Source organism: Rutilus rutilus, assembly GCF_951802725.1.
Source record: "Rutilus rutilus genome assembly, chromosome: 24".
Classification (NCBI taxonomy): Eukaryota; Metazoa; Chordata; class Actinopteri; order Cypriniformes; family Leuciscidae; genus Rutilus; species Rutilus rutilus.
In genome coordinates, this window is record NC_140228.1 from 1,169,976 (window position 1) to 1,196,846 (window position 26,871).

Sequence of the window (26,871 nt, forward strand, 5' to 3'; positions counted from 1 at the left end):
TAGAGAAAATTTTCATTTATTTATGTTTGTGATTATTTATAAAAAAGAAATTAGCAATGTTTACATAATTATAGGGAGTATTATAATTTCATAAAACTAAGTAAATGAAAATCTCAACAAAAAAAACTTAAATAAAATCTACTTATTTACTTCATTAAATGGTAAGATTTACTTCATAATGTCATAAAAGCAAGCTTCATAATTATAAAACAACAAATAAACTTTACTTAATTACTTTAAATAAATATAATAATAATAATAATTCATTACATTTTATATAGCGCTTTTCTTTTATATAGCGCTTTACATAGAAGATGGGATCTCCTCAACCACCACCAATGTGCAGCATTAACCTGGATGATGCAACGGCAGCCATATTGCGCCAGAACGCCCACCACACACCAGCTTACTGGTGGAGAGGAGACAGTGATAAAGCCAATCAGTATATGGGGATGATTAGGAGGCCATGATGGACAGAGGCCACTGGGCAAATTTGGCCAGGATGCCGGGGTTACACTCCTACTCTTTCGAAAGACATCCTGGGATTTTTAATGACCACAGAGAGTCAGGACCTCGGTTTTACGTCTAATCCGAAGGACGGTGCTCTTTGACAGTATAGTGTCCCCGTCACTATACTGGGGCATTAGGACCCACACAGACCACAGGGTGAGCACCCCCTGCTGGCCTCACTAACACCTCCTCCAGCAGCAACCTGGTTTTCTCAGGAGGTCTCCCATCCAGGTACTAACCAGGCTCAGCCCTGCTTAGCTTCAGTGGGCAACCAGTCTTGGGCTACAGGGTGACATGGCTGCTGATTAATATAGCTTCTAAATGAAATGTAAATAGGTAATTTTTACTTACTGTCTTCATGAACATTACGTTCAATACTAAGTAGATTTTACTTGATAATGACACATGAGTTGTACTTGATATTATAGCAGTAAAATTTACTTAAAATATTCTTGTGCAAATTGTTACGAGGATTTTATTAAGTAAATCTTACAAGTAGTGCGAATGTGTGGCTTGTTGAAACCTTTATTTCCCCTCTGCACATTCCATACCCGACCCCATCTATCTTCCTGAAGTTGCTTGACAAAAATTCAGGACATTCTGGCTCAACACCAAAAGTTCTGGGAGAGTGTTTGTTTGACAGACGGAAGATAAATAACAGTTTCTTTCGAAGTCATTCTTTCTGAGGGCGGAGGCAGGATGGTCATAGCTTTAGTATAAAAGCACCCGATACATTGTTCTCCACTTCACTTGCTAAAGCAAAGGTAAGTCCGTTTTACTTCACATTTTTATAATAATTTTCACGTTTTAAACCAAGCAAATCTGTTCTGCTTTTAGTACATTGTTGGAGAAACTCATTGCACACATTTTTGTGTAAACGTACTAAGGATGGCTGATAGCAAAAGCAAGTATTATCTTATTTCATCAAACAGATCTGAAAACAATACCAGCCATCAATGTGATGTTTTCAGTCTTTTAAAATATACAATGTGTTTTTCACCAGTGGCTGTGTCCCCGTTGAGCCCGGCGTTTGTACAAGATCTTCTCCCTGTTGCCCAAAAGACAGCGCTTCTCTACCATCTCTCTTACCTGTGCCTGGCCAACTTCCCCAACCTGGAGAGAACCATCAGGAGTCGCGCTGTGGAAACCCAGCTTCTGTTCGGCTCCTCTGATGCAACTATGTTGAAAGTACAGTTTCATGAAGGGTCTATCTTTTAGCTAAAGATTAAATTGAGCTAAACTGGTTATGAGAGTCTCTCCCCTAACTGGAAATAAATAAATAATGTGTCATAATATCATAATGTGAGCCATGAAAAATGTTCAGAAATTATAGAAATTATAAATGCATTTCTTACATTTTTATAACTTTTAAAGTGCCCCTATTATGGTTTTTCGAATATTTCCTTTCATGAAGTGTGTATTATAGTTGTTTGTGAATGTAAACGTTCTGCAAAGTTGTATCTTCGAAAGTGCACGATAAAAAATTATTGTCTCCCAAAAGAAAGAATCGACTCTGAACCGCCTTTACGAGTCATTTTTTATCCGAATCCGACTGCTTTACGGTTCTACGCCACTACAAGATACATTTGCATAATTCCCGCCTATGTTGTATGTTGTCTGCCCGCAAACAACTTGACCAGCAAAGATGGGTCAGTACTCAATATATTTGGACCAAGTTGCTCCTCAGAATCACATCCTGTAAGTATGATTAATTATTGCTGTATTTTCTACCGGGTGTTCAAAATACGTAGTTTTGTGTTTTATTCCGGCCAACCGGCTAACTCGCGTTATTACTGTCTTACTACAATCGACGTCATCGTTACTGTCTTTACAGCGTATACAATCGCTGAGGACTGAGGAGCTCAGGTCTGTTATGGTGATGGGCGTGTAGCTTCCGACAGGCACTGTACGCGGTAGACCAATCACAACAGACTGGGCCATCTGGCCAATCAGAGCAGAGCTTGCAGAAAGGAGGGATTTAAAGAGACTGATCCATCCATCGAGTCGTCTGAGAATCATTGAAAAATGTGGTGATGTGCAATGTATATTATGAGAAAATGAAACTGTTTTTGACTTTTGATGCATGTAAACCTGTTGTAGGAGACCTTCAAGACGAAATTAGGAGTCTTTAAAATAGCATAATAGGGGCACTTTAACTTAAAATTATAACAACATTTAATGCAGCAGCATTATGAACAGCATTTCAGAAAGATTTACAAGAAAAATACAGGCAATAAGAGTTCTGAATGTTTCGTCGCCATCAGTGTGACTGTCGGTTTTTAAGGTCTAAGATACTTGTCTCTTAATTCTAGTGTATTTTGACCAGTGATAACCTGGTTAAGTCGCTGTTTCCCATGTTGGTGAAAGCTGTGGAGAAAAATAAGGCGATTTTGGCAGTCAAATTCCTAGAAAAAGCAAAAGCCTGGATCACAGACATCATCACTGATGTGGAAAAGATAGTGGGCAGGTAAGAATATTTTCCTCATGAAAACATTATTCTTCTACATGCAACTGCTATAATCAGGCAAAAGTATGAACACATTTTAAGATAAACTTTTATATGGGGCGTCGTTTGTAAAGCGGTTCACGCTGAAAATAACAGAAACATTTTGTCACATTTAGCTTCAAACAATGTTTAAAAAAAACTGGTATGAATTTTTTCACTTTTTAGCACATTTTTTGTCAACATATTTTAAACAATATTTGTCAACTTTGAGATATTTGAAATAGTTAAATCTAAATATTAAATGTTACACCTAAATGTTAAATCTAAATCTAAATGTTAAATCTAAACGTTAAATCTAATTGTTAAATCTGAATGTTAAATCTAAATGTTAAATCTAAATCTAAATGTTGAATCTAAAAGTTAAATCTAAATGTTGAATCTAAAAGTTAAATCTAAATCTAAATGTTAAATCTAAATCTAAATCTAAATGTTGAATCTAGACATGGATTATCGTGATAATAACTACCAGTGATGCGCGGGTCAATGTATAAACAACCCGCACCCGACCGACGTTTTCAACTAACCTGACCGCAAAAAAAAAAAAAATCGTACCCGACCCGCTTCCTGACCCGCATTTTTTAAAAGTAGTAAATACTCATCGTAGCGTCATTGGGCCATAGACGTAGGAACTAGGCTAGTGTTATGTAATAAAGGCTTGATTTATTCATTTATTTCGTTTCATTTTCTTAACAATTAAGATGCTGCATGTGTTTATCCAGTCTAATCGAAGTGTGCGTCTCTCCCCCGACTTTCCCATCAAAAATCCCGCCCCCTCTCAGAAAATACAACTGACATTACTGAGCTATATGCGTTTAAAAGTAGCCTATTAAAATGGTACAATGGCATTGCTCAGTTCAACGTGTTGGGAAATCGGGCATTTTGTCCCGCGTCAGCATTTATTCAAAAGTTCATAACGCTCAACATTCAAAAGGTAGCCTAAATAAGGATTTCCCACTTGCAGGCTATTAGTAGACTTAGGCTATTTCGCCACGTGGATGCATTATTACTTACTTTCATTATTTTGGAAAATGTCTCCCACACTTTGCTCTTTCTATTTGTGTATTTGCGGAGCTTCCGCGCAGTCTTCACCTTTTCTCTTGCCGCCTCCATCTCTACCTGCAGACTGAGCTAGTGCGTCATCTTCGCGCCAGTTATTCAGCCAATAAAGTGGCCTATGTATTTTAATAGAATATTGTGTCTAGTACTATATAAATTACAAAGGTTTAATTTGCATCTTTATTTCAAACGACCCAACCAACCGCGACGACCCTAATATCATTAAAAATATTTTTGGATGACTCGTAACCGTGGGTAACCGCGGGTGGCCGCAGGCACCCGCTCATTTCGGATCAACCCGCGCATCACTGATAACTACCTAAAATAATAAACGTTTGGAGAAACTGTATTTGTATATGATGACAGAGTGATGACATGACATGCAGTCAAAGTGAGCCCCCTCGTGGCTGGCTATTATGGCTACAGGTCATAAGTCCCGCACTTTTCATAAGCCTACTCTTCAAATACAGTTTCTCCAAACGTTTATTATTTTAGGTAGTTATTATCACGATAATCCATGTCCAAGAGTCCATTTCCTCGGATGAGATGGTTTTTATTCGTTCTTTGACACTATAAACCAGGGGTCGGCAACAGGCGATATTTTCTGGCCCGCCGGATTATTTTAGAAGTCCGTCTTTTTTTTTTTTTAATCAGCCTATTTTTATTTTACAATAACGGTTTACAAATAGGCCCCGTGTATCATTCGTTCAATCGTTTTTTTTTTTTTTTTAAATTAAAAACAAAAACAAAAAAATGATTAGTTAGTTTATTTTAACATGAAACCACCTGAACTAAAAAAAACAAAAAAAAACCTGAATAACGAATCGGTTTCCGATTTTCTGATTGTGCGCTCAGATCAAAAATAGAACAAATGAATAATGGGTTTAGACAAATTTTCATTTTTAATTTTAATTTAACACCTTTAGCAGACATATACCAATGAACTCATTTTAAACAGATCAAGTACTACTATAGTGGTAACAGATTACAGCCATTTTAATAAGGGTGTGAATAGCAATCATGCTCTCCTGTAAGTCTCATTCGCTTACAGTCCGACTTTTGAACTTTTTTTAATTATTATTTATTCGGGTATAACACACATTGGTACTGAAACCATTGTCAGTCAACAACATTCTTTTTTTGCAAGGATGTTTGAAATAGGCCTAGTCCACACGGACACGGGTATTTTTATAACCGGAGTTTTCCCTCCTGCGTTTTAAAAAAAAATCCCGTCCACACATTATGGGGGTATTATTGTTGCAATTTTCCAAATAAATAGATTAATATTCACAAATAAATGTAAAGAGATTCACAAAAATGTATCCAATTCACAAATAAATAGATTAAGATCCACAAATAAATGTAAAGAGTTTCACAAAAAAATATAAAATACACAAATAAATAAAATGAGATTTGAAAAAAAATAAAATGAGATTTGCAAATATTTTATTATTTTACAAACACAACTCTGCCTGGCATTTATTTGTGAATCGGTTCCTGTGCATTTGTGAATCGCTGCACACATTTGTAAATCGGTTCCTGTGCATTTGTGAATCCCCTCACGCATTTGTGGATTTTGAAACACTTCTAGCGTTGACGTGCAGACAGATCCACAAATACGTGGACTCCACCCACCGCCTACTCAAGCCAATCAGATAACGGCCACATCAAGCTGGCCAATCGTAGCACGTTCTCGCTTCAACCAATCACGTTTGGCTTTACACGCGGGGCGGCAAATGATTCTGGCATCCTCCTTGAAAGGAGCAGTAGTAGCGCTGAATTGTTTGTGTGGTAAAAACACTCTGTTTTCAAAAGATTTTCTTTATATTTCCATCAGGATACATTAAGGGAATTATGATCATCAGAGATCCCGAACATCATGAGACTGTTCATGATGTTCGGGATCTCTGATGATCATAATTTCCTTAAACAACATCATGAACAGTCTCCGGCAAGAGGCGCGACACAGCGCGTCAAAAGCAAATAGGCACTATCTATTCACTGCTGCCGTAGTAGTTCCAAATAATGTAAAACTAGCATGTTTGAAACGTTAACACATATTCCCTATGTGACGTCTGCTTAGCTGCAGACATGTCTGCATAATCGTACTCTTAACGGCTCTGATCGTAGCCTACTTTGACTAGTGCTGGTGGTTACTTGAAAAATCATATTTCGTGATAGTGTCCTGGACGCGGGGCATTCATTGATAGTAAACGGATGCCCGCACTTCATCTAGATAGATAACGTTAGAAGATAGATTAGATTAGAAGATAAATTCTTCTAGACAGATAGCCTCGCACGGGGTAGACACGATGCAAGAAATTACAGGACATACGATTTTGCCTTTTAAAGCAGTCGCGGTGACAAATAGCAATAGGACATAAATAAATGTCATGATGTAGAATACCAAATATGAGGCCAAATGACCACCCCAATATGTAACGGTACGAGCCTCAGCATCAGCGTGTGCTGCAAATAAAAATATTGCAATGCAAATTAAAAACTCGTGTAGCTATTTATGGGTTGAACCCAGTTATTCATTAGTCAGCTACTTGATGCTTTTCTGTTCTATCTTGAATAACGTGACGCGTCCATAATGCGTTGTTCCCATAACAGAGATGTAAAGGGCTATTTCTCTGGCTTTTTTCAAGGCTCATAAAAATTGTGTCTTGGCTTGACAAGCAGTCTAATGGTGTAATTCTAACAAAATCCAAATTTTAAACATATTTTATGGGCCTTTACGCGTACACTTTTTGAAATGCAGATGAATGATGAATGAGCACAGAGCAAGATCGCCCAGTGTAAAGCCAAACGTGATTGGTTGAAGCGAGAACGTGCTAATCGTGACCAATCGGGTCAGCTTGATGTGGCCGTTATCTGATTGGCTTGAGTAGGCGGTGGGTGGAGTCCACTTATTTGTGGATCTGTCTGCACGTCAACGCTAGAAGTGTTTCAAAATCCACAAATGCGTGAGGGGATTCACAAATGCACAGGAACCGATTTACAAATGTGTGCAGCGATTCACAAATGCACAGAAAGCGGTTCACAAATAAATGCCAGGCAGAGTTGTGTTTGTAAAATAATAAAACATTTGTAAATATTTTATTTATTTGCAAATCTAATTTTATTTATTTGTGTATTTTATATTTTTTTGCGAAACTCTTTAAATTTATTTGTGGATCTTAATCTATTTATTTGTGAATTGGAAACATTTTTGTGAATCTCTTTACATTTATTTGTGAATATTAATCTATTTATTTGGAAAATTGCAACAATAATACCCCCATAACACATGCTCGGTTTAAAAGAAATAAAACAAAAAACACGCTATCACGCGCTGTCAAGAGCATGCCACACCAGCAGGCGGCGATCGTAAAGCCACGTTGGCCAATCAGAAGCCTGAATCAGAAGCAAAAACCCCGGTTTTACTGTCTACACGACAACACTGCAACCGGCGTTTCTGAAAATCCTCACCCTGGCAGGGGTTTTCAAAAATGTTCGGTTTCAGTGACCTGATACTGCGTTTCCGTGTGGACGAACGGCAGAACCGCATGAAAAAAGTCACGGTTATAAAAATACCCGTGTCCGTGTGGACAAGGCCCTAGTTTGGCAGAAAATAGCCTGCTTCATATGTCAGTAGGGCAATATGGTTTTTGTTTATGTTGCTTAGAAATTTGAGTGATAGGCTTTGTCCTATTTAATTTATGTTATTTATATTTCTTTTTTTTTTTTCTGTGACATTTTTTTCTCTGCTGACAGTACAATGTTAAAATAATATTTATATTGACACGAACACAATTTTTGTATAGCATTTATAATTGTTATAGGCTACTTAATCTCTCTCTTTCCGTTAGAGACATTTGAATGTGAGATTATGGAAACGAGATCTAAATTTCGCGGACCCGTCAGGTCGAGAAATAAAGCGGGTGAACACATAGTGTATTTTAAGCGGTTGCTGAATAGAAACTTGTGGGAGCGGGAAGAAAAAAAAAAAGAGTCCCGCGCACACCTCCTTAAACCTTAGGTGTGTATGTGTGTGTCCCAAATAAATAATAATTAAAAAAAAAAGGAATAAAGTTCAAAAGTCGGACTGTAAGCGAATGGGGCATGATTGGCCAAAATATTGTAAGCTACAAATGTATTATTCACAACATTGAAATGGGAGGTGAGACAGAGTTCATTAAAGGGGGGGTGAAATGCTATTGTTACAATCACGCCAGACTCCACCCTCACTCAATCACGGCGCACTTCCTCTCCTGAGTATTAATCACACACACCTGCACGTCATCAGCTCATCAGTCACTCACTGCATTTAAACCCCGCTCTCACCATCACTCACTGTCCGGTATCGTTTGCATCAAGACACTAACTTATGCTAACCTCCAGGACTCCTCTACTACTTACCTGTCCCGTGATCTCCTCTCCCAGTCTTCCAGTCTTCCTCGTGGGTCTTCGTCTTCAGTGTTCTCCTGTGTTCACCTGTGTCATCCCTGGTTCCGGTAATCTCCTTCTGTTCCCCATCTGGAAAAGAGAAACATACTGAGTCATTCCTGTCAACCACATCGGGACTATTCCAGATCCACTCACCTTCATCTGTACTGTCAATATCTCTGCTGGTTGTTGTAACAGAATACCGGACCACAACAGCACACGCCAGCATGAGCACTACAGATCCATTTGATGACATCGCAGATGATCTTCGTCAGGCACTTCCCCCGATTCTACCCACACCATCGCATGTTGCCACTTCCGCAAACACGAGCACTTCTTCACCACCGGTAATCGCCAGTCCCATGGCCCGACCAGCGCCCTTCACAGGATCGGCGGAGGATTGCAACGGATTCATCTTGCAATGTTCGCTGGTCTGGGAGATGCAACCGCAGTTATATCCAACTGACATCTCCAAGGTGGCGTTTGTAATTTCACAAATGCATGGTAAGGCGCTCCGTTGGTCTGAATCTCTCTGGTCACAGAAAAGTGACATTGTACAGTCTATTTCCAGTTTCTTCACTCACTTCAGAGAAGTTTTCGGAACGCCCACCTGGGATTCATCGACTAGTGAACGACTGTATCAGTTGAAGCAGAATACTATGTCTGTGAGTGATTATGCCTTACAATTTCGTACTTTAGCCGCTTCAAGTGGATGGAACGAACAAGCCCTGATCACCACTTATCGTCAAGAGTTAAACCCTCGAGTGCGGTTGCATCTTGCGGCATACGAGGATTCCATCGGGCTCGAACGCTTCATCCAACTCTCCACACGCTTCGCCACTCGTATGCAGTCGTGTCTCGAAGAGCACCCAGACCAGTCATTCGCTCTCCCTTTCCTCCGCCGTCCTGAATCCATCAGCCCTCCAGAACCAGTCCACGAACCTATGCAGTTGGATAATGCCCGGCTATCCCGTACTGAACGTCAGAGACGCATGACACTTCATCTATGTCTATACTGTGGCTCCGCTGAACATTACATCACTAAGTGTCCTATTTGTCCTCCTCGTCCCCTGGTGAGTGCAATAGTTCCATCCATCGAGAAAATGACGCCTCTCACAACTCTAGTAGAACTAATTACTGCTGATTTTGTCCTTCCAGTCCGCGCTTTACTCGACTCAGGCTCTGCAGGCAATTTCATCTCCGGCGCCCTCTGCCGTCAACTCAAGCTCAAGTCCACGAAATCCATCTACCAGATCAATTCGATAACTGGAAAACCACTCAGTCGGAGACGGGTGAGTCTCAGTGCTGGACCCGTACAACTTCAAGTGGGAGCCTTACATGTGGAACATCTCCATTTACTGGTTCTGGAGGAATCCACCGCTGATGTGATTCTGGGGTGTCCGTGGTTAGAGCAGCACAACCCCATCATCTCCTGGAGGACGGGAGAGATCCTGAAGTGGGGCCAATGCTGTTTCCCGAGCTGTTTTCCTGTACTTCCGATTCCACGTTCCCAAAGATTACCACTTTGCTCCACTTCCATCGAAAGCCCTGTGGAGAAACGCTCCGTGGATATACCCCCATGTTATGCCCACTTCAGTGATGTCTTCTGTCCCCAGCGAGCCTCCAAGCTACCTCCACATAGGCCATGGGACTGTGCCATCGATCTGCTTCAGGGTGAGCCAGTGCCCAAAGGTAAGATTTACCCTCTGTCACTGCCGGAGGAGAAGGCCATGGAGGAATACATCAAGGAAGCACTGGAACAAGGTTACATCCGTCCGTCTACGTCCCCTGCTGCGTCCAGTTTCTTTTTTGTGGCAAAGAAGGACGGAGGCTTGCGGCCCTGTATTGATTACCGTGCACTCAACCGTATCACTGTCAAGTTCCGCTACCCCCTTCCTCTCGTCCCAGCTGCACTGGAACATCTCCGAGGTGCCACTGTTTTCTCCAAGTTGGACCTCCGCAGCGCATACAACCTCATTTGGATACGTGAGGGGGACGAATGGAAGACAGCCTTTGTGACCCCTACTGGACACTATGAGTATCTCGTCATGCCTTATGGATTGGCCAACGCCCCCTCCGTATTCCAGGATTTTATCCATGAAGTGCTCCGGGAGTTCCTCCACAAGTCAGTTCTGGTTTATATTGATGATATCCTGATTTACTCCCGGAGTATGGCAGAACATCGCCACCACGTTGTGGAGGTCCTGAAACGCCTGAGGGATTTCCAGCTGTTCCTGAAAGCCGAGAAGTGTTCCTTCCATCAACCCTCAGTGCAGTTCCTTGGGTACAACATCGATAGCAGTGGCATCCGGATGGACGAGGGGAAGGTGGATGCCATTCGCGGCTGGCCCATACCTACCACCATTAAAGAACTTCAACGATTCCTCGGATTCTCCAATTTCTACCGCCGTTTCATCCAGAACTACAGTACCATCTCCAGTCCACTTACTCACCTCCTACGCAACAAGCCCAAGTCTCTGTCCTGGACACCTACTGCCACCCACGCCTTTGAGACCCTCAAGAAAGTCTTCTCTTCTGCTCCTCTTTTGATTCATCCAGATCCAGAGAAGCCCTTCGTCGTGGAAGTCGACGCTTCAACCACAGGAGTGGGAGCGATTTTATCGCAGCAGCAGGGGACTCCAAGTAGACTTCATCCATGCGCCTTCTTCTCCCGCAAACTCAACCCGGCGGAAGTCAATTACGACATCGGCAACAGGGAGCTGTTAGCCGTCAAGCTGGCTCTTGAGGATTTGTGGTGTTATCGGATCACAAGAATCTACAGTATCTCAGAGACGCCAGGAGGCTTAATCCACGACAGGCAAGATGGGCACTGTTCTTCACCCGATTTAACTTTACTATCTCCTACGTCCCTGGTTCCAAGAATGTCAAGGCTGACGCCTTATCCCGTCTTCATAGTCCTGAAGAGACTACGGAAGAGTCTGAACCCATCCTACCCGAAAGTCTGTTTGTAACAAGGTTATAATCGTTAACGAAAACGAACGAAAAAACGAAAACTAGGTGGGAAAAAACATTGTCGTTAACTGAAATAAAAATAAAAACGAGGCATTACAAAAAAACGATAACTAACTAAAACTGTAATGTGTGTTTGGCAAAACGAACTAAAATAAAATAAAATTATAGAGTAAATGTCCTTAGTTTTCGTCTTTGTTAAGGTCTTTCATTTTTTAACGCAATTTAAAACACGCAGCGTATTCTTTCAGCTGCATTTCCTGCTCTCCCTCCGTCTCTCACTCATGCGTCTCTCACATGCGCGCGCGCGCACACACACACACACACACACACAGCCCTTCCCCTCCCTGCACACCGCGTCTCCATGAGAACGAGTGTTCGTTCGACGTTGAAAGCAAGTTCGCGAAAGGTTGGTATCTCTATCTCGTGAACACCTTTACACAATCACACATTAAAAAGTGGTATAAAAATATTTTAAATTCTGAATATAATTTTGTCAGTGTGTTAATGTCGACCCGAGAAGCGATTGCGCCTTCTTTAGAAAGTTAACTAGTCGCAAGTTTGAGGTAAAATGCACTTTTTGGTTGTGGTTGTCGATGTCAAAACACTATATAGGGTAGAGTGGGGGAAAACGCCCCCCTTAAAGGAGAACTCCGGTCAATTTTAACATTGAGCTCATTTTTTTTTTGTCAATTTGGAGTGCTGTCAATACAGAGAACAACGACAAAAATCGGTGTTGCCCACACCGTGTTATCCTCTTTTTAAAATTTGCACCCTGTTGACTTCAATGGGGCAATATTTAAACCTGCTTTTAGCATCTTAACATCCTTGATGTGTCATTACAAGTGCACAGGTCATGTGAGTGATTCCTTCAGAGTGAACACGAGTGAATCTGACTGCAGTAGATGTGAAAGAAATGGATAAAAATGATGTTATTTAAGTCAGCGCAAATACCTGTATTTACATCCTGTTTTCGGTTGAAGTCCAAAGTAATCGATTGTCGAGTTCACGCGCATTGGTTTAGTACCTATGATCACGCGCGTGAACTCGAAAATCTACTACTTTGGACTTCAACCGAAAACAGGATGTAAATACAGGTATTTGCGCTGGCTTAAATAACATCATTTTTATTCATATCTTTCACATCTACTGCAGTCAGATTCACTCGTGTTCACTCTGAAGGAATCACTCACATGACCTGTGCACTTGTAATGACACATCAAGGATGTTAAGAGGCTAAAAGCAGGTTTAAAACTCGTTTTACCCCACAAGCTATGACTTAATTAAAAAAATGTTTAATTTTTAAAATATAATTATATATTAACATATGATCTCAAAAAACTACAGACTTCACTATTCATCTATCATACATCACTGCGATATCCTGAAGAACAATATTCTTTTAAACACTTGTTTACTAATATCTGAAAATTATAGCATTTACCATGTAATCCTCTTCTCTTCAAATATGTCGCTGGTGTCAGCTTCTCCATAGAGATTTGTATATCCCCGTTATCAACGTAGTGCATTGCAACAGTAAAAATGTATCTTTACCTCTAGTTGTTATTTTGGGAAAAACAGGTGGGGGGCGTTTTCCCCCACTCTTCCCTGTGATTCAAATATTAAATATATGTCATTTTTTTACTTTTACACTGAATGTTTGCTGCTTCAATCCAGATGAGTAGGCTATGGTTACTATATAGTATATTATATATAGTACTATATTACTATAGCAGGCTATGGTACGGCTGTGGTATTTGTATAGGGTGTGAATTCTGATGTGTAGATTTTTGGTACAGCGTGTGGATTTTGTAAGAGGTAAAGGAATTTCAATGGGTTGTGAATTTTTTTCTAAAATTGTATGATGTTTTTGGTGAGTTATTACACAATACTTTTTCTGATCTTTTTTAATTTTGCCCCTGACAAATAGCCCAAATTACAAAAAAAGACTAAAACTAACACTAAAACTAATAAAAACTAAACTAAAACTAAGCATATTCAAAAAATAAAAACTAAACTAAACTAGCAAACCCACTTTAAAAACTAATTAAAACTAAACTGAATTTGAAAACAAAAATTCAAAACGAAATAAAAATAAAAACTAATAAAAAATGCAAAACTATAATAACCCTGGTTTGTAAGTCCCATCACTTGGTCTGAGGAAACCTTGCCCTCCTCCAATGTCTCCACCAACGCTCCGCCGGGTTGCCCACCAGGATTGACCTACATCTCCCGAACTCGGCGCATTCCCCTCATCCACACTTCCCACACGTCACTGGGCACTGGCCAACCAGGGGTCAATGAGACCCTCTCGCTGCTAAAAGGACGCTTCTGGTGGCCAAACATGGCAGCGGACGTCAGAAGGTACGTGAGAGGGTGCAAGGACTGCGCCATCTCGAAGAGCCCTCGCCATCTACCATCTGGCAAACTACTTCCTCTGCCCGTTCCCAACAGACCCTGGTCACACCTGGGAGTTGATTTTATAACAGACTTACCTGCTTCCGATAACTGTACCTGCATCTTAGTAATCATCGACAGATTCTCCAAGTCATGTCGTCTACTTCCCCTGAGAGGACTCCCCACTGCCATGCAGACTGCCAAACTGATGTTTAACCACATCTTCCGAGTTTATGGAATTCCAGAGGACATCGTATCCGACAGAGGACCACAGTTCATCTCCAGGGTATGGAAAGCGTTCTTCTCACTCCTAGGTGTGACCGTTAGCCTCTCCTCTGGTTACCATCCGCAGTCGAACGGGCAGACAGAAAGGAAGATTCAAGAGATCGGACGTTTCCTCCGTACCTTCTGTCATGGCCACCAGGACTCTTGGAACCAGTTCCTGGGTTGGGCCGAGTACGCACAGAACTCGTTACGCCAACCTACCACTGGACTCACTCCCTTCCAGTGCGTGCTCGGTTACCAACCTCCATTGTTCCGCTGGACTGGGGAACCATCGGATGTTCCTGCAGTCGACTACTGGTTCCGAGAGAGCGAGAGGGTTTGGGACTCAGCGCACCACCACCTGCAACGGGCATTGCGCAGACGCAGGATGACAGCCGACCTCCGTCGCTCCGACACTCCTTCGTATCAACCAGGTCAGAAGGTTTGGCTGTCTACCAGAGACATCAGGTTACGTCTGCCTTGCCGAAAGCTGAGTCCCAGGTTCATTGGCCCCTTCACCATCGTGAAGCAGATCAACCCTGTCACGTATCAGCTACAGTTACCACCCCAATACAGAATCCATCCTACCTTCCATGTCTCCCTGTTGAAACCTCACTATCCCTCTGTTTCTGTTCCCTCAGAGTCTGGCGTAGCGGAGGAGCCTCCCCCTCCACTCATCCTAGAAGACGGAGCTACCTACCAGGTTCAGGACATCTTGGACTCCCGGCTTCGTGGTGGTCTTCTAGAATACCTCGTGGACTGGGAGGGCTACGGTCCCGAGGAACGTTCATGGGTACCCAGAAATGATATACTTGATCCCAACCTGCTCGAGCAATTCCATGCCACTCATCCGGAAAGACCCGCACCCCGGGGAAGAGGCCGACCGCCACAACGTCGGGGTCCTCTGCCCTCAGGAGCGGGCCGTGGAGGGGGGGGTAATGTTACAATCACGCCAGACTCCACCCTCACTCAATCACGGCGCACTTCCTCTCCTGAGTATTAATCACACACACCTGCACGTCATCAGCTCATCAGTCACTCACTGCATTTAAACCCCGCTCTCACCATCACTCACTGTCCGGTATCGTTTGCATCAAGACACTAACTTATGCTTACCTCCAGGACTCCTCTTCTACTTACCTGTCCCGTGATCTCCTCTCCCAGTCTTCCAGTCTTCCTCATGGGTCTTCGTCTTCAGTGTTCTCCTGTGTTCACCTGTGTCATCCCTGGTTCCGGTAATCTCCTTCTGTTCCCCATCTGGAAAAGAGAAACATACTGAGTCATTCCTGTCAACCACATCGGGACTATTCCAGATCCACTCACCTTCATCTGTACTGTCAATATCTCTGCTGGTTGTAAATAAACATTCATCTTACCTCATCCGTGTGTCCGTCCCCTCTGTGTTGTAACAGCTATTTCATGCATACTGAGTTTTTTACACTGTTAAAGAGTTGGATTCCCATGCTAAATATGGACAAAGTTTCAAAAATTAAGTTGTACGTTTGATGGAGTATTTCTGTGCCAAAAATACTCTTTCCGGTTTGTCACAAGTTTCGGAAAGTTTTTTTCGACTATGGGTATGTGTGACATCAGCTGGGGCGGAATTTCCTTATATGGGTCCTAAGGGTCCTTTTAGGCAACTTCTCCCGGAAGGGCAGGTGCACCTGAAGACCAGAGCGAGAGAGCGAAAGCAGTACGCCCATCAAAGCGCTGTGCTCGCTGCAGTCACAGGACTTTGTTTGTTCCCTGCATTTCGACGATGATTTTTTTTTATAAACAATGCCCAGTTCGATGCTCTAATGCTTAAGGATGGAGCAGTCCCAACGATAAAGGTTCACGGTCGTGCGTTGGAACCGTGAGTAAAACTGCTTCAAATGTCTGTGTGTTGTTAGCTATTGGCGCATAAGCACAGTCCACACGGCACGCCTCCAGCCGCTCGTTTTTTTCCGGATAAACTCGGTACACCCTATCTTTCTTTTATAAATATAATAAAACTAAAGACTTTTTGGAGATATGAATGATGCAGTACTACTCTATAGGTACTCAAGATTTACATGAGATTGACTGAACACCCCCCCCCCCCCCCCCCTAAATTTAAATTTAGATTTAACATTTAGGTTTAGATTCAATATTTAGATTTAGCATTAAGATTTAACATTTAGATTTAGATTTAGCTTTTAGATTTAGATTTAACATTTAGATTTAGATTTAACATTTAGATTTAGATTTAACATTTAGATTTAGATTTAGCATTTAGATTTAGATTTAATATTTAGATTTAACATTTAGATTTAGATTTAATATTTAGATTTAACATTTAGATTTAATATTTAGATTTAGATTTAACATTTAGATTTAGCATTTAGATTTAACATTTAGGTGTAACATTTAATATTTAGATTTAACTATTTAAAATATCTCTAAGTTGACAAATATTGTTGTAAATGTGCTAAAAAGTGACCGTCAAAACTTCATACCAGTTTTTAAACATTTTTTGAAGCTGAATGTGACTAAATGTTTCTGTTATTTTCAGCGTGAACTGCTTTACAAACGGCGCCCCATACTTTTAAGCTAGTTACACAGCCCAATGAGCCCATTGTTATAAAATGCTAATTTAATAGCAACATTTCTTCAACATTGTATAGGTATGATTTACACATTAAAGATGTAGTTTCGGCCACCAGTGATGTTAACAAGGAAAAAGATGATACAGATAAAAATATTAAAGAAAAAGACAACGAGTTGGAGCTGACTGAAAAAGCCCTGAATGATATGAATGCTGAATTCAAGAAAACCACAGCAGAGCTTGCTGAAACTGAGAAAAAGATAAACAGCAAAAACCAAGAGATTCAAGATTTTGTCAGATCCGCAACTCAAGCAAGTAAAAGCCTCGGCATCTTCGCTGCAATCGTTCCATTCATCGGGCTAATTGTTAAAAGCATTCATGATGCTGTAAAGGATCCTGAACAAGCTGCACAATTGAAGGCTCTTGAAGCTGAATTGAATCTCCTCATCGCTGATAAGACCGCTCTGAAACAGAAGCAGTGGCAGGTCCAACTCCAGATGATGGATCTGCAGATGAAGACTGCCAGAGCCAGTTTTGATAGGCGTGAGTCTGTTTTCTTTCAAGTTTTAAGTATACTTACATGGCAAGTCATTCTTAAGACTGTGCCAAGATTCTAGTCTAGGTTTGGTATAGTAATATATATTAAATTGACCATCATAATTTTTACTTTATACAATTAAAATTCAATGAGAACTAGAATTTCCTAAGTAAAATTTTACATATCTACACAATTCATGTAATAAATTAACTGGCTGGAAAGAGTAAATCTTATTATATATTTGCTTGTAATATTTGAACGTTTTATAGTTACTTCACATAAACATAGTAATTTTAAGTACATTTTAATCGGAAAGTATAGCGCAGGGCTATTCAATTAGTTTCATTCGCGGGCCAAATTATCAAATCGAAAAGTTGAGGTGGGCCGGTGGGTTGGTTTGGGGGTTTCACTTATTTATTGAAACATAACAGTTTCAATAAATAAGTTAAAGTAACCCTAAAAAAGAGTGGTATTTACTTGGAAATTTGGTACCCAACAGTATGCAGATATATAAAACCATAATAAATAAAAAACTTGACAATTTACAGCTGTGTACAACTCTTTTCCTTGGAACAAATAAATTATTTATACAAACTTATAGCTGTTGGTGAGAAATAATTATTATTTTATTTATAATTGTTATAAATGAAAATATTCTGACAGTGAGACTTGTTAACCACAGGCTACTCGCTCCCACTGTATAAAAAATGCCTAAACCCAAGACAAAACTATACACACCTTTACAAAGAAACTGACATAATTTCATAACAAACATTAATTGTATATTCCTCTACCCACCTAATAAATCTAATGCAATATAAATCACTAGATATACTATTATACTATATAATATTATAGTATATATATTTACTATATTTATTTATTACTACATAGTATTCAATTTAAATATTGCACATTTCTGCCCAACCATGGTAAATTACTAGTAGCCCACCCACTGCGCATAGACATGTCGAAACGACGCATTTTCTACATCGTTTTTGCACGTCCAATTTTGCCCCCCTTGAAGGTGCAGACTGTGACGCCAGATGACCTTATTCTTGCTTTGACTGGGAATCGAACTCGTGATATTAACGTTACAAGCGCCAACGCTCTACTGTTTGAGCTACAGTATCACACCTTTGTACGCGTCTCCAGTTATCACCTGATGCTGAGACGATCAAATGGAGTTTTTGGAAAATGATCTTAAATAATTATAAATAATCTGTAGGCCTATTAGAATATGTATTAATCATGTTGATAATGCGCGAATGAGGCGTTTAGCGCGGCGCGGACGAGCGAAAGAGGCGAGTTGAGCGTCTGGCGCGATACGCGCGAGTGATATGATTTTGTTTAGTCCAGAGGATATATCGCATTTAGGCTAAAAATAGGTTCGGCGCTTATCGTGGTTTGGAAAGAAACTGCATCTTGCAGTACATTTTAAACAAGGAAATAGAGATTTGGCATGAAACATGGATGGAGCGAATAGGTTCAGTACACAGCAAAATGACATGACAAACTCTTGTTTTTTTAAATGGCGTTTATTGCGTAAAAAAAAGTAATAATCATGTAAATTTCCTGCACCTGTCATAGACGTCCAAATGACGTCAATGAGGTCCAATTCAAAGGTCCAATGTTGAACGTCAATATCACGTCCAAGTTTGGTCATGGTTGGACGTCCAAATAGTGGACCTAGTTTGGATGTCAAATAGATGTCCAGACCGACGGACCCAATATAAACATGATCTGCACGTCTATCCGATGTCCAATGTTTAGTGGGTACATTCATGGTAAATGTTTGTAAGGGTGATTAGGGGATTTAAAGTCTTCTAATTTCGTTCATGCCACAGGCTGTTTCATCCGATTTAATACTAATTAAATCATCGAGTGATTTGTGGTTTGTAACAGAGAGGTTTCTGTCGAACTGAAACGCTTCCCACTGGTTGTCGCAACGCTGTTTAATATATTGTCCGGGACCGGGAGTAAACGCAACTCCGTGCTGGACCGTGTTGAAACAACTAACGTTAGTGAAACAACTGAAAACATCGCTTGTTGTTACTGTACTTGACCGAGAAACTGCTTCAGATGGTTCAGTGACGGAGCGGTCCGAATGAATCCGAATAGTTTTAGACATTATGCAAGTGCGTTTAGAATCGAACCAAAAGAATGATTCATTCACGAATGATTGGTAGCCTATCGCTGGTTCAGTCGACATAAATTTGGGACACATATAAACTGCTGAAATATTCGCATGTAAAACGTTTCTCAGGACAATCGGAGCGAATATCAAACTGAATTAGCCGCACCGCCAGGAAAAGAGGAGGAGGGAGGTTTGTGCCGTCGGGCCGCATGGAGATGATTGGCGGGCCGCATTTGGCCCGCGGGCCGCCAATTGAATAGCCTGCGCACTTTGGATCAGAGACGGATTGGCGAGCTGCTGCTTTTTGTCATGTTTAAGGTAAGTTTGTATTTCTGTTTTACATGTAATAAAATATGGGTCTGTGTGGATTTTGATTGATGATTCTTGTTTACTTGACTCAATAAACATTAGCCTAATGCTCATCTCATAACATGACCTCATATTAGTGTAACGCGCGTGGGTTATCCATAGAACATTATAACCCTTACATTTCACTTCCTACATTAGTTATATTTAATCGGAAAAGTTTGCAATAGTTTTATAGATTCACAAAGCACTGTTTTTCGTGTAAAAATTTCAAACTGATTGAAAATTATTAGAAAATCTTTACCATTTACCAAACTGAAATTAACGTAATTAACGTTTTAACCGCTTTCCTGCTGAAGTAAAGTTATACTGTTGACTATGGAAAAGTTAGAATTTTCTCTATTGCTCAGGAAGTTCTACATAGAGCTAAACAATTTCAATCGCACTAAATCGTGCAAAAATGAGGTCTCAAAAAAAGCAGGGCCGCGTTTCTAAAAGCATCATGCGCTAAGTTGATTGTAGAGATCATTGGTGGCAATCATGGGCCTACGCGGGAGACAAGGTAATGAAATTGACTTTTTTATAAAATGTAAATTTGTTCCCCTAACTTTTGCAGAGACGCTGAAAACCTGAAATAAAAAGCAGACATTTTGCCTGATGAAACGTGAAGAAAATAACGATTAAGAAAATATATGGTTTGTGTATTTTTCAAGCAATCTAGTGGTATTTTTAAAACATTAAAGTAACGCGACATGAGTAATGCAGTGCTAATTGACAGCCTTTAGAAACTCTAAAATATATTTTCTGCCTTATTCTTTTTTTTTTACATTGTATAAAATCAATGATGACTCAATGTACAAATGTTTGCAGTACATAAAACAATCAACCAATTTTCATAAGGAAAAAAATATATAGAATACAAATTAGAGGTTGTTGTTAAGCAGTGCATCTGATTTCTTAGCCTTATAAAAAAGATTTAAAAAAAAATGACTATGCCCCTGGTGGCAATGATTCTACGATCTACTTAGGCATTCAATCCTTTTGGGAAAAGGTCTGTGTGATGAATGAATTTACCACAGTAGCACTGGTGCAACATAGTTTGCGTGTGTGGTGACATCTGATTATGGAGCTCCAAACTATTTCATGAAAATAAAATACAGAATTAACCCTCGCTCCCTGCATCAGACTATTTAACAAAATTCCTGCTGTTGTACTCTTGAATCATTTTGGTACATTAGATCAAGGAGGAATTCAGGAGAATCACTACAATTTCCCTGGAGCAGAGATTCATGTTCAGGCTTGACCAATGCACATCAAAACTTAAAAGTATTTCTCATACATGCACACACATGTTGTGTTTATTTATATAGCTTTGTATACAATATATATTGCTTTAAAGCAGCTTTACTGTATTAAACTGTATTAAACATCTTGCGCTTTGCGCTTTGCCACTTGCGTTTCAGATCGTTAAAATAGGGCCCATGGTCTATTTTAGTATGTGTACGTGTTCATTCTGTTCAAGTCACTTAAAATAATTCCAGCAATTCTATTTTTGTTTCTCAAAAGAATTATAATTTTTCTTCTAAATTGTATGCAGGAGGACAGCTGCAGTGACATCACTCAGCACATCATTAAAATACTGGTCGTCCATGGTGCTGATGGAGAAGATCCAGTCGATGTATCCATGCTGCCAGGATGTGGAAATACTACATGTAAAGGCATGCATGCTGCTTATGGGCCTGATTTATGCCGTTAATCTGGAATATCCCCGAGCACTGCGATACACGTTTGAGGTGTTGGAATTAGCTTGATGGAATTAAACTCTCCCCAAAAGTTCAAAGATTGAAGATTAAGTTGTATTAAATGCTATGGAATGATAGAACTCTGAAATTCTGAAGTTTTACTGAATGCACCCGTGTCAAGATGACTGTGAATGTCCATTTTTGGATGAAGAACATTTTTTGATGACTGAAAAATAAACTGTTTAATTGTATTTTAGTTGTGTGATTTGTGAAAAATATAGAGAAAATGTTCATTTATTTATGTTCATGATTATTTATAAAAAAGAAATTAGCAATGTTTACATAATTATAGGGAGTATTATAATTTCATAAAACTAAGTAAATGAAAATCTCAACAAAAAAAAACTTAAATAAAATCTACTTATTTACTTCATTAAATGGTAAGATTTTCTTCATAATGTCATAAAAGCAAGCTTCCTAGTTATAAAACAACAAATAAACTTTACTTAATTACTTAGTGGCCACATATGTGGACAGCACCATCTGGTGGTGTCAGAAGTTTATAACACACTACGGTCAAAATTCAAAATGGCGGTGAACACAAGGGAAGATTCAAGTGGTAGCTCCATACACAAACGTCGACCAGCTAAGAAGTTCTGTCATATTTCATGGCTTATTCTGATTTAGATATTTATAAAAGCCTTGTATATTTGTCATGACATGCAAATTTGAAAAAGAAAGTGTAAAACTAGCAATTTTGGTCACTAAACATGACATACACGTATGTGTACTTATGGACTGAAGCTCATCGAAAAAGCTAATATGCTAGTAAACATGCACACACGTAAAATGGGAAAAAAACTAGCTCTGATGCAGCTAAAAAGCTGTACATGGTCCCAATTAAATAAATAACAATTAAATAACTAAATTTTTACATTTATTCATTTAGCTGACGCTTTTATCCAAAGCGACTTACAATTGCTATATATGTCAGAGGTCGCACGCCTCTGGAGCAACTAGGGGTTAAGTGTCTTGCTCAGGGACACATTGGTGTCTCACAGTGGATTCGAACCCGGGTCTCTCACACCAAAGGCATGTATCTTATCCACCGTGCCAACACCACCCCTATACATCCATCCAACTATCCATCCATCTTCCGCTTATCCGGGCCGGGTCGCGGGGGCAGCAGTCTAAGCAGGGATGCCCAGACTTCCCTCTCCCTAGACACCGAGGCATTCCCAAGCCAGCCGGGAGACATAGTCCCTCCAGCGTGTCCTAGGTCTTCCCCGGGGTCTCCTCCCGGTGGGACATGCCCGGAACACCTTCCGGGGAAGGCGTCCAGGAGGCATCCGGAACAGATGCCCGAGCCACCTCAGCTGACCCCTCTCGATGTGGAGGAGCAGCGGCTCTACTCTGAGCTCCTTCCGAGTGACCGAGCTTCCCACCCTATCTCTAAGGGATCGCCCAGCCACCTTGCGGAGAAAGCTTATTTTGGCTGCCTGTATCCGGGATCTTGTCCTTTCGGTCATGACCCACAGCTCATGACCATAGGTGAGAGTAGGAACGTAAATTGACCGGTAAATTGAGAGCTTCGCCTTGCGGCTCAGCTCCTTCTTCACCACGACAGACCGGTACAGCGACCGCATTACTGCAGAAGCTGCACCGATCCGTCTGTCAATCTCCCGTTCCATCCTTCCCTCACTCGTGAACAAGACCCCAAGATACGTGAACTCCTCCACTTGAGGCAGGAACTCTCCACCAACCTGAAGTGGGCAAACCACCCTTTTCCGACTGAGAACCCATTCTCATCCCAGCCACTTCACACTCGGCTGCAAACCGTCCCAGTGCTGAAGGTCCTGGTCTGATGGGGCCAGCACGACAACATCATCCGCAAAGAGCAGAGATGAAATCGTGTGGTCCCCAAACCTGACCCCCTCCGGCCCCTGGCTGCGCCTAGAAATTCTGTCCATAAAAATTATGAACAGAACCGGTGATAAAAGGGCAGCCCTGCCGGAGTCCAACATGCACCGGGAACAAGTCTGACTTACTGCCGGCAATGCGAACCAAGCTCCTGCTCCGGTCGTACAGGGACTGGATAGCCCTTAGCAAAGGACCCCGGACCCCATACTCCCGGAGCACCCTCCACAAGATGACGCGAGGGACTCGGGTCGAATGCCAATCTCCAAATCCACAAAGCACATGTGGATTGGTTGGGCAAACTCCCATGAACCCTCCAGCACCCTGGAGAGGGTATAGAGCTGGTCCAGTGTTCCACGACTGGGACGAAAACTACACTGTTCCTCCTGGATCCGAGGTTCAACTATTGGCCGTATTCTCCTCTCCAGTACCCTGGCATAGACTTTCCCGGGGAGGCTGAGAAGTGTGATATAGTTGGAGCACACCCTCCAGCCCCCTTTTTAGAAAGAGGAACCACCACCCCGGTCTGCCAGTCCAAAGGCACTGTCCCCAACCGCCACGCGATGCTGCAGAGGCGTGTCAGCCAAGACAGCCCCACAACATCCAGAGACTTGAGGTACTCAGGGCGGATCTCATCCACCCCCGGTGCCTTGCCACCGAGGAGTTTCTTGACTACCTCTGTGATTTCAGCTTGGGTGATGGATGAGTCCACCTCTGAGCCCTCAGCCTTTGCTTCCTCAATGGAAGACGTGATGGCAGGATCCTCGAAGTATTCCTTCCACCGTCCGATGACATCCCCAGTCGAGGTCAACAGCTGCCCACCTCCACTGTAAAGCATTGTTAGGGCACTGTTTCCCCCTCCTGAGGCACCGGACGGTTTGCCAAAATCTCTTCGAGGCCGACTGGTAGTCCTTCTCCATGGCCTTACCAAACTCCTCCCAAGCTTGATTTTTTGCCTCCACAACCACCCGGGCTGCAGTCCGCTTGGCCTGTCGGTACCCGTCAGCTGCCTCAGGAGTCCCACAAACCAGCCAGGCCCGATAGGACTCCTTCTTCAGCTTGACGGCATCCCTTACTTCCGGTGTCCACCACCGGGTTCGGGGATTGTTGCCTCGACAGGCACCGGAGACCTTACGGCCACAGCTCCAAGTGGCTGCGTTGACAATGGAGGTGGAGAACATGGTTCACTCAGACTTAATATCTCCAGACTCCCTCGGGATCGGGTCGAAGCTCTGCTGGAGGTGGAAGATGAAGATCTCTCTGACAGGGGATTCGGCCAAACGTTCCCAACTGTCCAGCTTCCTTCCCTGCCATCGGATCCAACTCACCACCAGGTGGTGATCATTTGACAGCTCCGCCCCTCTCTTTACCCGAGTGGCCAAGACATATGGCCGGAGGTCAGATGAAACAACCACAAAGTCGGTCATCGACCTCCGGCCTAGGGTGTCCTGGTGCCATGTGCACTGATGGACACCCTTATGCTTGAACATGGTGTTCGTTATGGACAAGCTGTAACTAGCACAGACGTCTAATAACATAACACCAATCGGGTTCAGATCAGGGTTCTGTCACCACCCACGTGGGCATTGAAGTCCCCCAGATGAACGACAGAGTCCCCAGTCGGAGCACTTTCCAGCACCCCTCCCAGAGACCCCAAGAAGGCCAGGTACTCTGCACTGCCATTTGGCCCATAGGCGCACACGACAGTGAGAGATCTATCCCCGACCCGAAGGCGCAGGGAAGCGACCCTCTCGTTCACCGGAGTGAACTCCAACACATGGCGGCTGAGCTGGGGGGCTATAAGCAAACCCACACCATCCCGCCGCCTCTCACCATGAGCAACTCCAGAGTGGTGAAGAGTCCATCCTCTCTCAAGGAGTGTGGGTCCAGAGCCCAAGCCGTGCGTGGAGGTGATCCCAACTATCTCTAGTCGGAATCTCTGAACCTCACGCACACTCTCAGGCTCCTTCCCCGCCAGAGAGGTGACGTTCCATGTCCCTAGAGCAAGATTCTAGCATATCTAGACAGACATGGCTGGGCACAAATGCAATGTTTCCATGTTGTTTTTACTCTCTGATAATAAAATCATGTTCAAAAAATATGTGTGTATGTGTTATTCATACATTAAAAAACAGTCAGGAAAAAAACTGCTGTGTTCAAGGCAGAAATAAAGAGTTTTTCAGTCTATTACACAAAGGTGACTTTATTGTGTTCTATGGAAATTCAGACCATGAGTCCACATGTGGACATCATTCTTCTCTAAAAGTACATCATATCAAAAGATGATACTTAGGTTTTATTTCTAATTAGGTTCCAATAAGCCCAAATAGCAAAGAGAAATAAAAAATGCATGTAAAAAACAGCTTGGGCCTTAAGAGGTTAAATAAATATAGCTTCTAAATGAAATGTAAATAGGTCATTTTTACTTACTGTCTTCATGAACATTACGTTCAATACTAAGTAGATTTTACTTGATAATGACACATGAGTTGTACTTGATATTATAGCAGTAAAATTTACTTAAAATATACTTGTGCAAATTGTTACGAGGATTTTATTAAGTAAATCTTACAAGTAGTGCGAATGTGTGGCTTGTTGAAACCTTTATTTCCCCTCTGCAGAGTCCATACCCGACCCCATCTATCTACCTGAAGTTCAGAAAAGCTTGACAAAAATTCAGGACATTCTGCTTCAGCTCCAAAAGTTCTGGGAGAGTGTTCGTGTGTTGCTGGTCTCCCTGGAACAGAAGACCTTTGTTGGAGAAGATTTTATCGAAGACATTGACGACCTAAAAGATGTATTTCTTGATTCAATCAAAGCAGCCACAGAGGTAAAATTCATATTCACATGATTACAAGAACATTTCCAGTAAGATATATATATATATATATATATATATATATATATATATATATATATATATATATATATATATATATATATATATATAATTATTATTTTTGTGTTTGTTTTTATGTACCTGTGGGAATGCTGGAGGCATACATGTCAGTCTCATTTTGTCCAGTCATTACCAAGTTTTGTCTTTAGTGACTTGTAAATGTTTTAATTCCACAGGCTTGGATCTGTTTTGGTGCAGGCTGTCAAAAAGCATCTGTCATGTTTAAGCTCCAGACCAAAGATGCCTACAAGTTTCTGGAGGTCAGTCCATCCTCTCTCTCCAAGGAGGAGTGGCAAATTGAGTACGAAAATCTGAAGGAAAAACTGGAGAAAATAGACAAACCACCACAAAGTGTGTCATCCACTGCTACACCTGCCATTACTGAATGATCTACAGAGATCCTATTTGAGTTTTCTGCCTCATGATGCTGGTAACCTGGTATGATGATGATTAGCCTTTATAAACTCTGTACTTGTAAAGTAGAGTTCTGTAATCCTTTCTACTTAATGCCTAAAACACTCTTTATATACTCCTCTCTGTATGAATCATCTCTTATGAGCTCTTGGAAAAAGACTCTTGTTGAATGGATAAAAATGGACGAATGCTTCTACTAATAAAGTTTGATAACATTA

General features: G+C 41.4%; 1 protein-coding gene across 1 annotated transcript; it reads left to right on the forward strand.

Moving 5' to 3' along the window:
* The first annotated feature begins 1,102 nt into the window (after window positions 1–1,102).
* LOC311284200 (uncharacterized protein) lies at window positions 1,103–26,871 on the forward strand. The gene is made up of 7 exons (XM_084399101.1): window positions 1,103–1,274; window positions 1,348–1,414; window positions 1,514–1,698; window positions 2,823–2,977; window positions 16,780–17,243; window positions 25,962–26,170; window positions 26,416–26,871. The coding sequence occupies exons 2-7, from the start codon at window positions 1,399–1,401 to the stop codon at window positions 26,626–26,628; spliced, it is 1,242 nt and encodes a 413-aa protein (XP_084255227.1). The 5' UTR covers window positions 1,103–1,274; window positions 1,348–1,398; the 3' UTR covers window positions 26,629–26,871.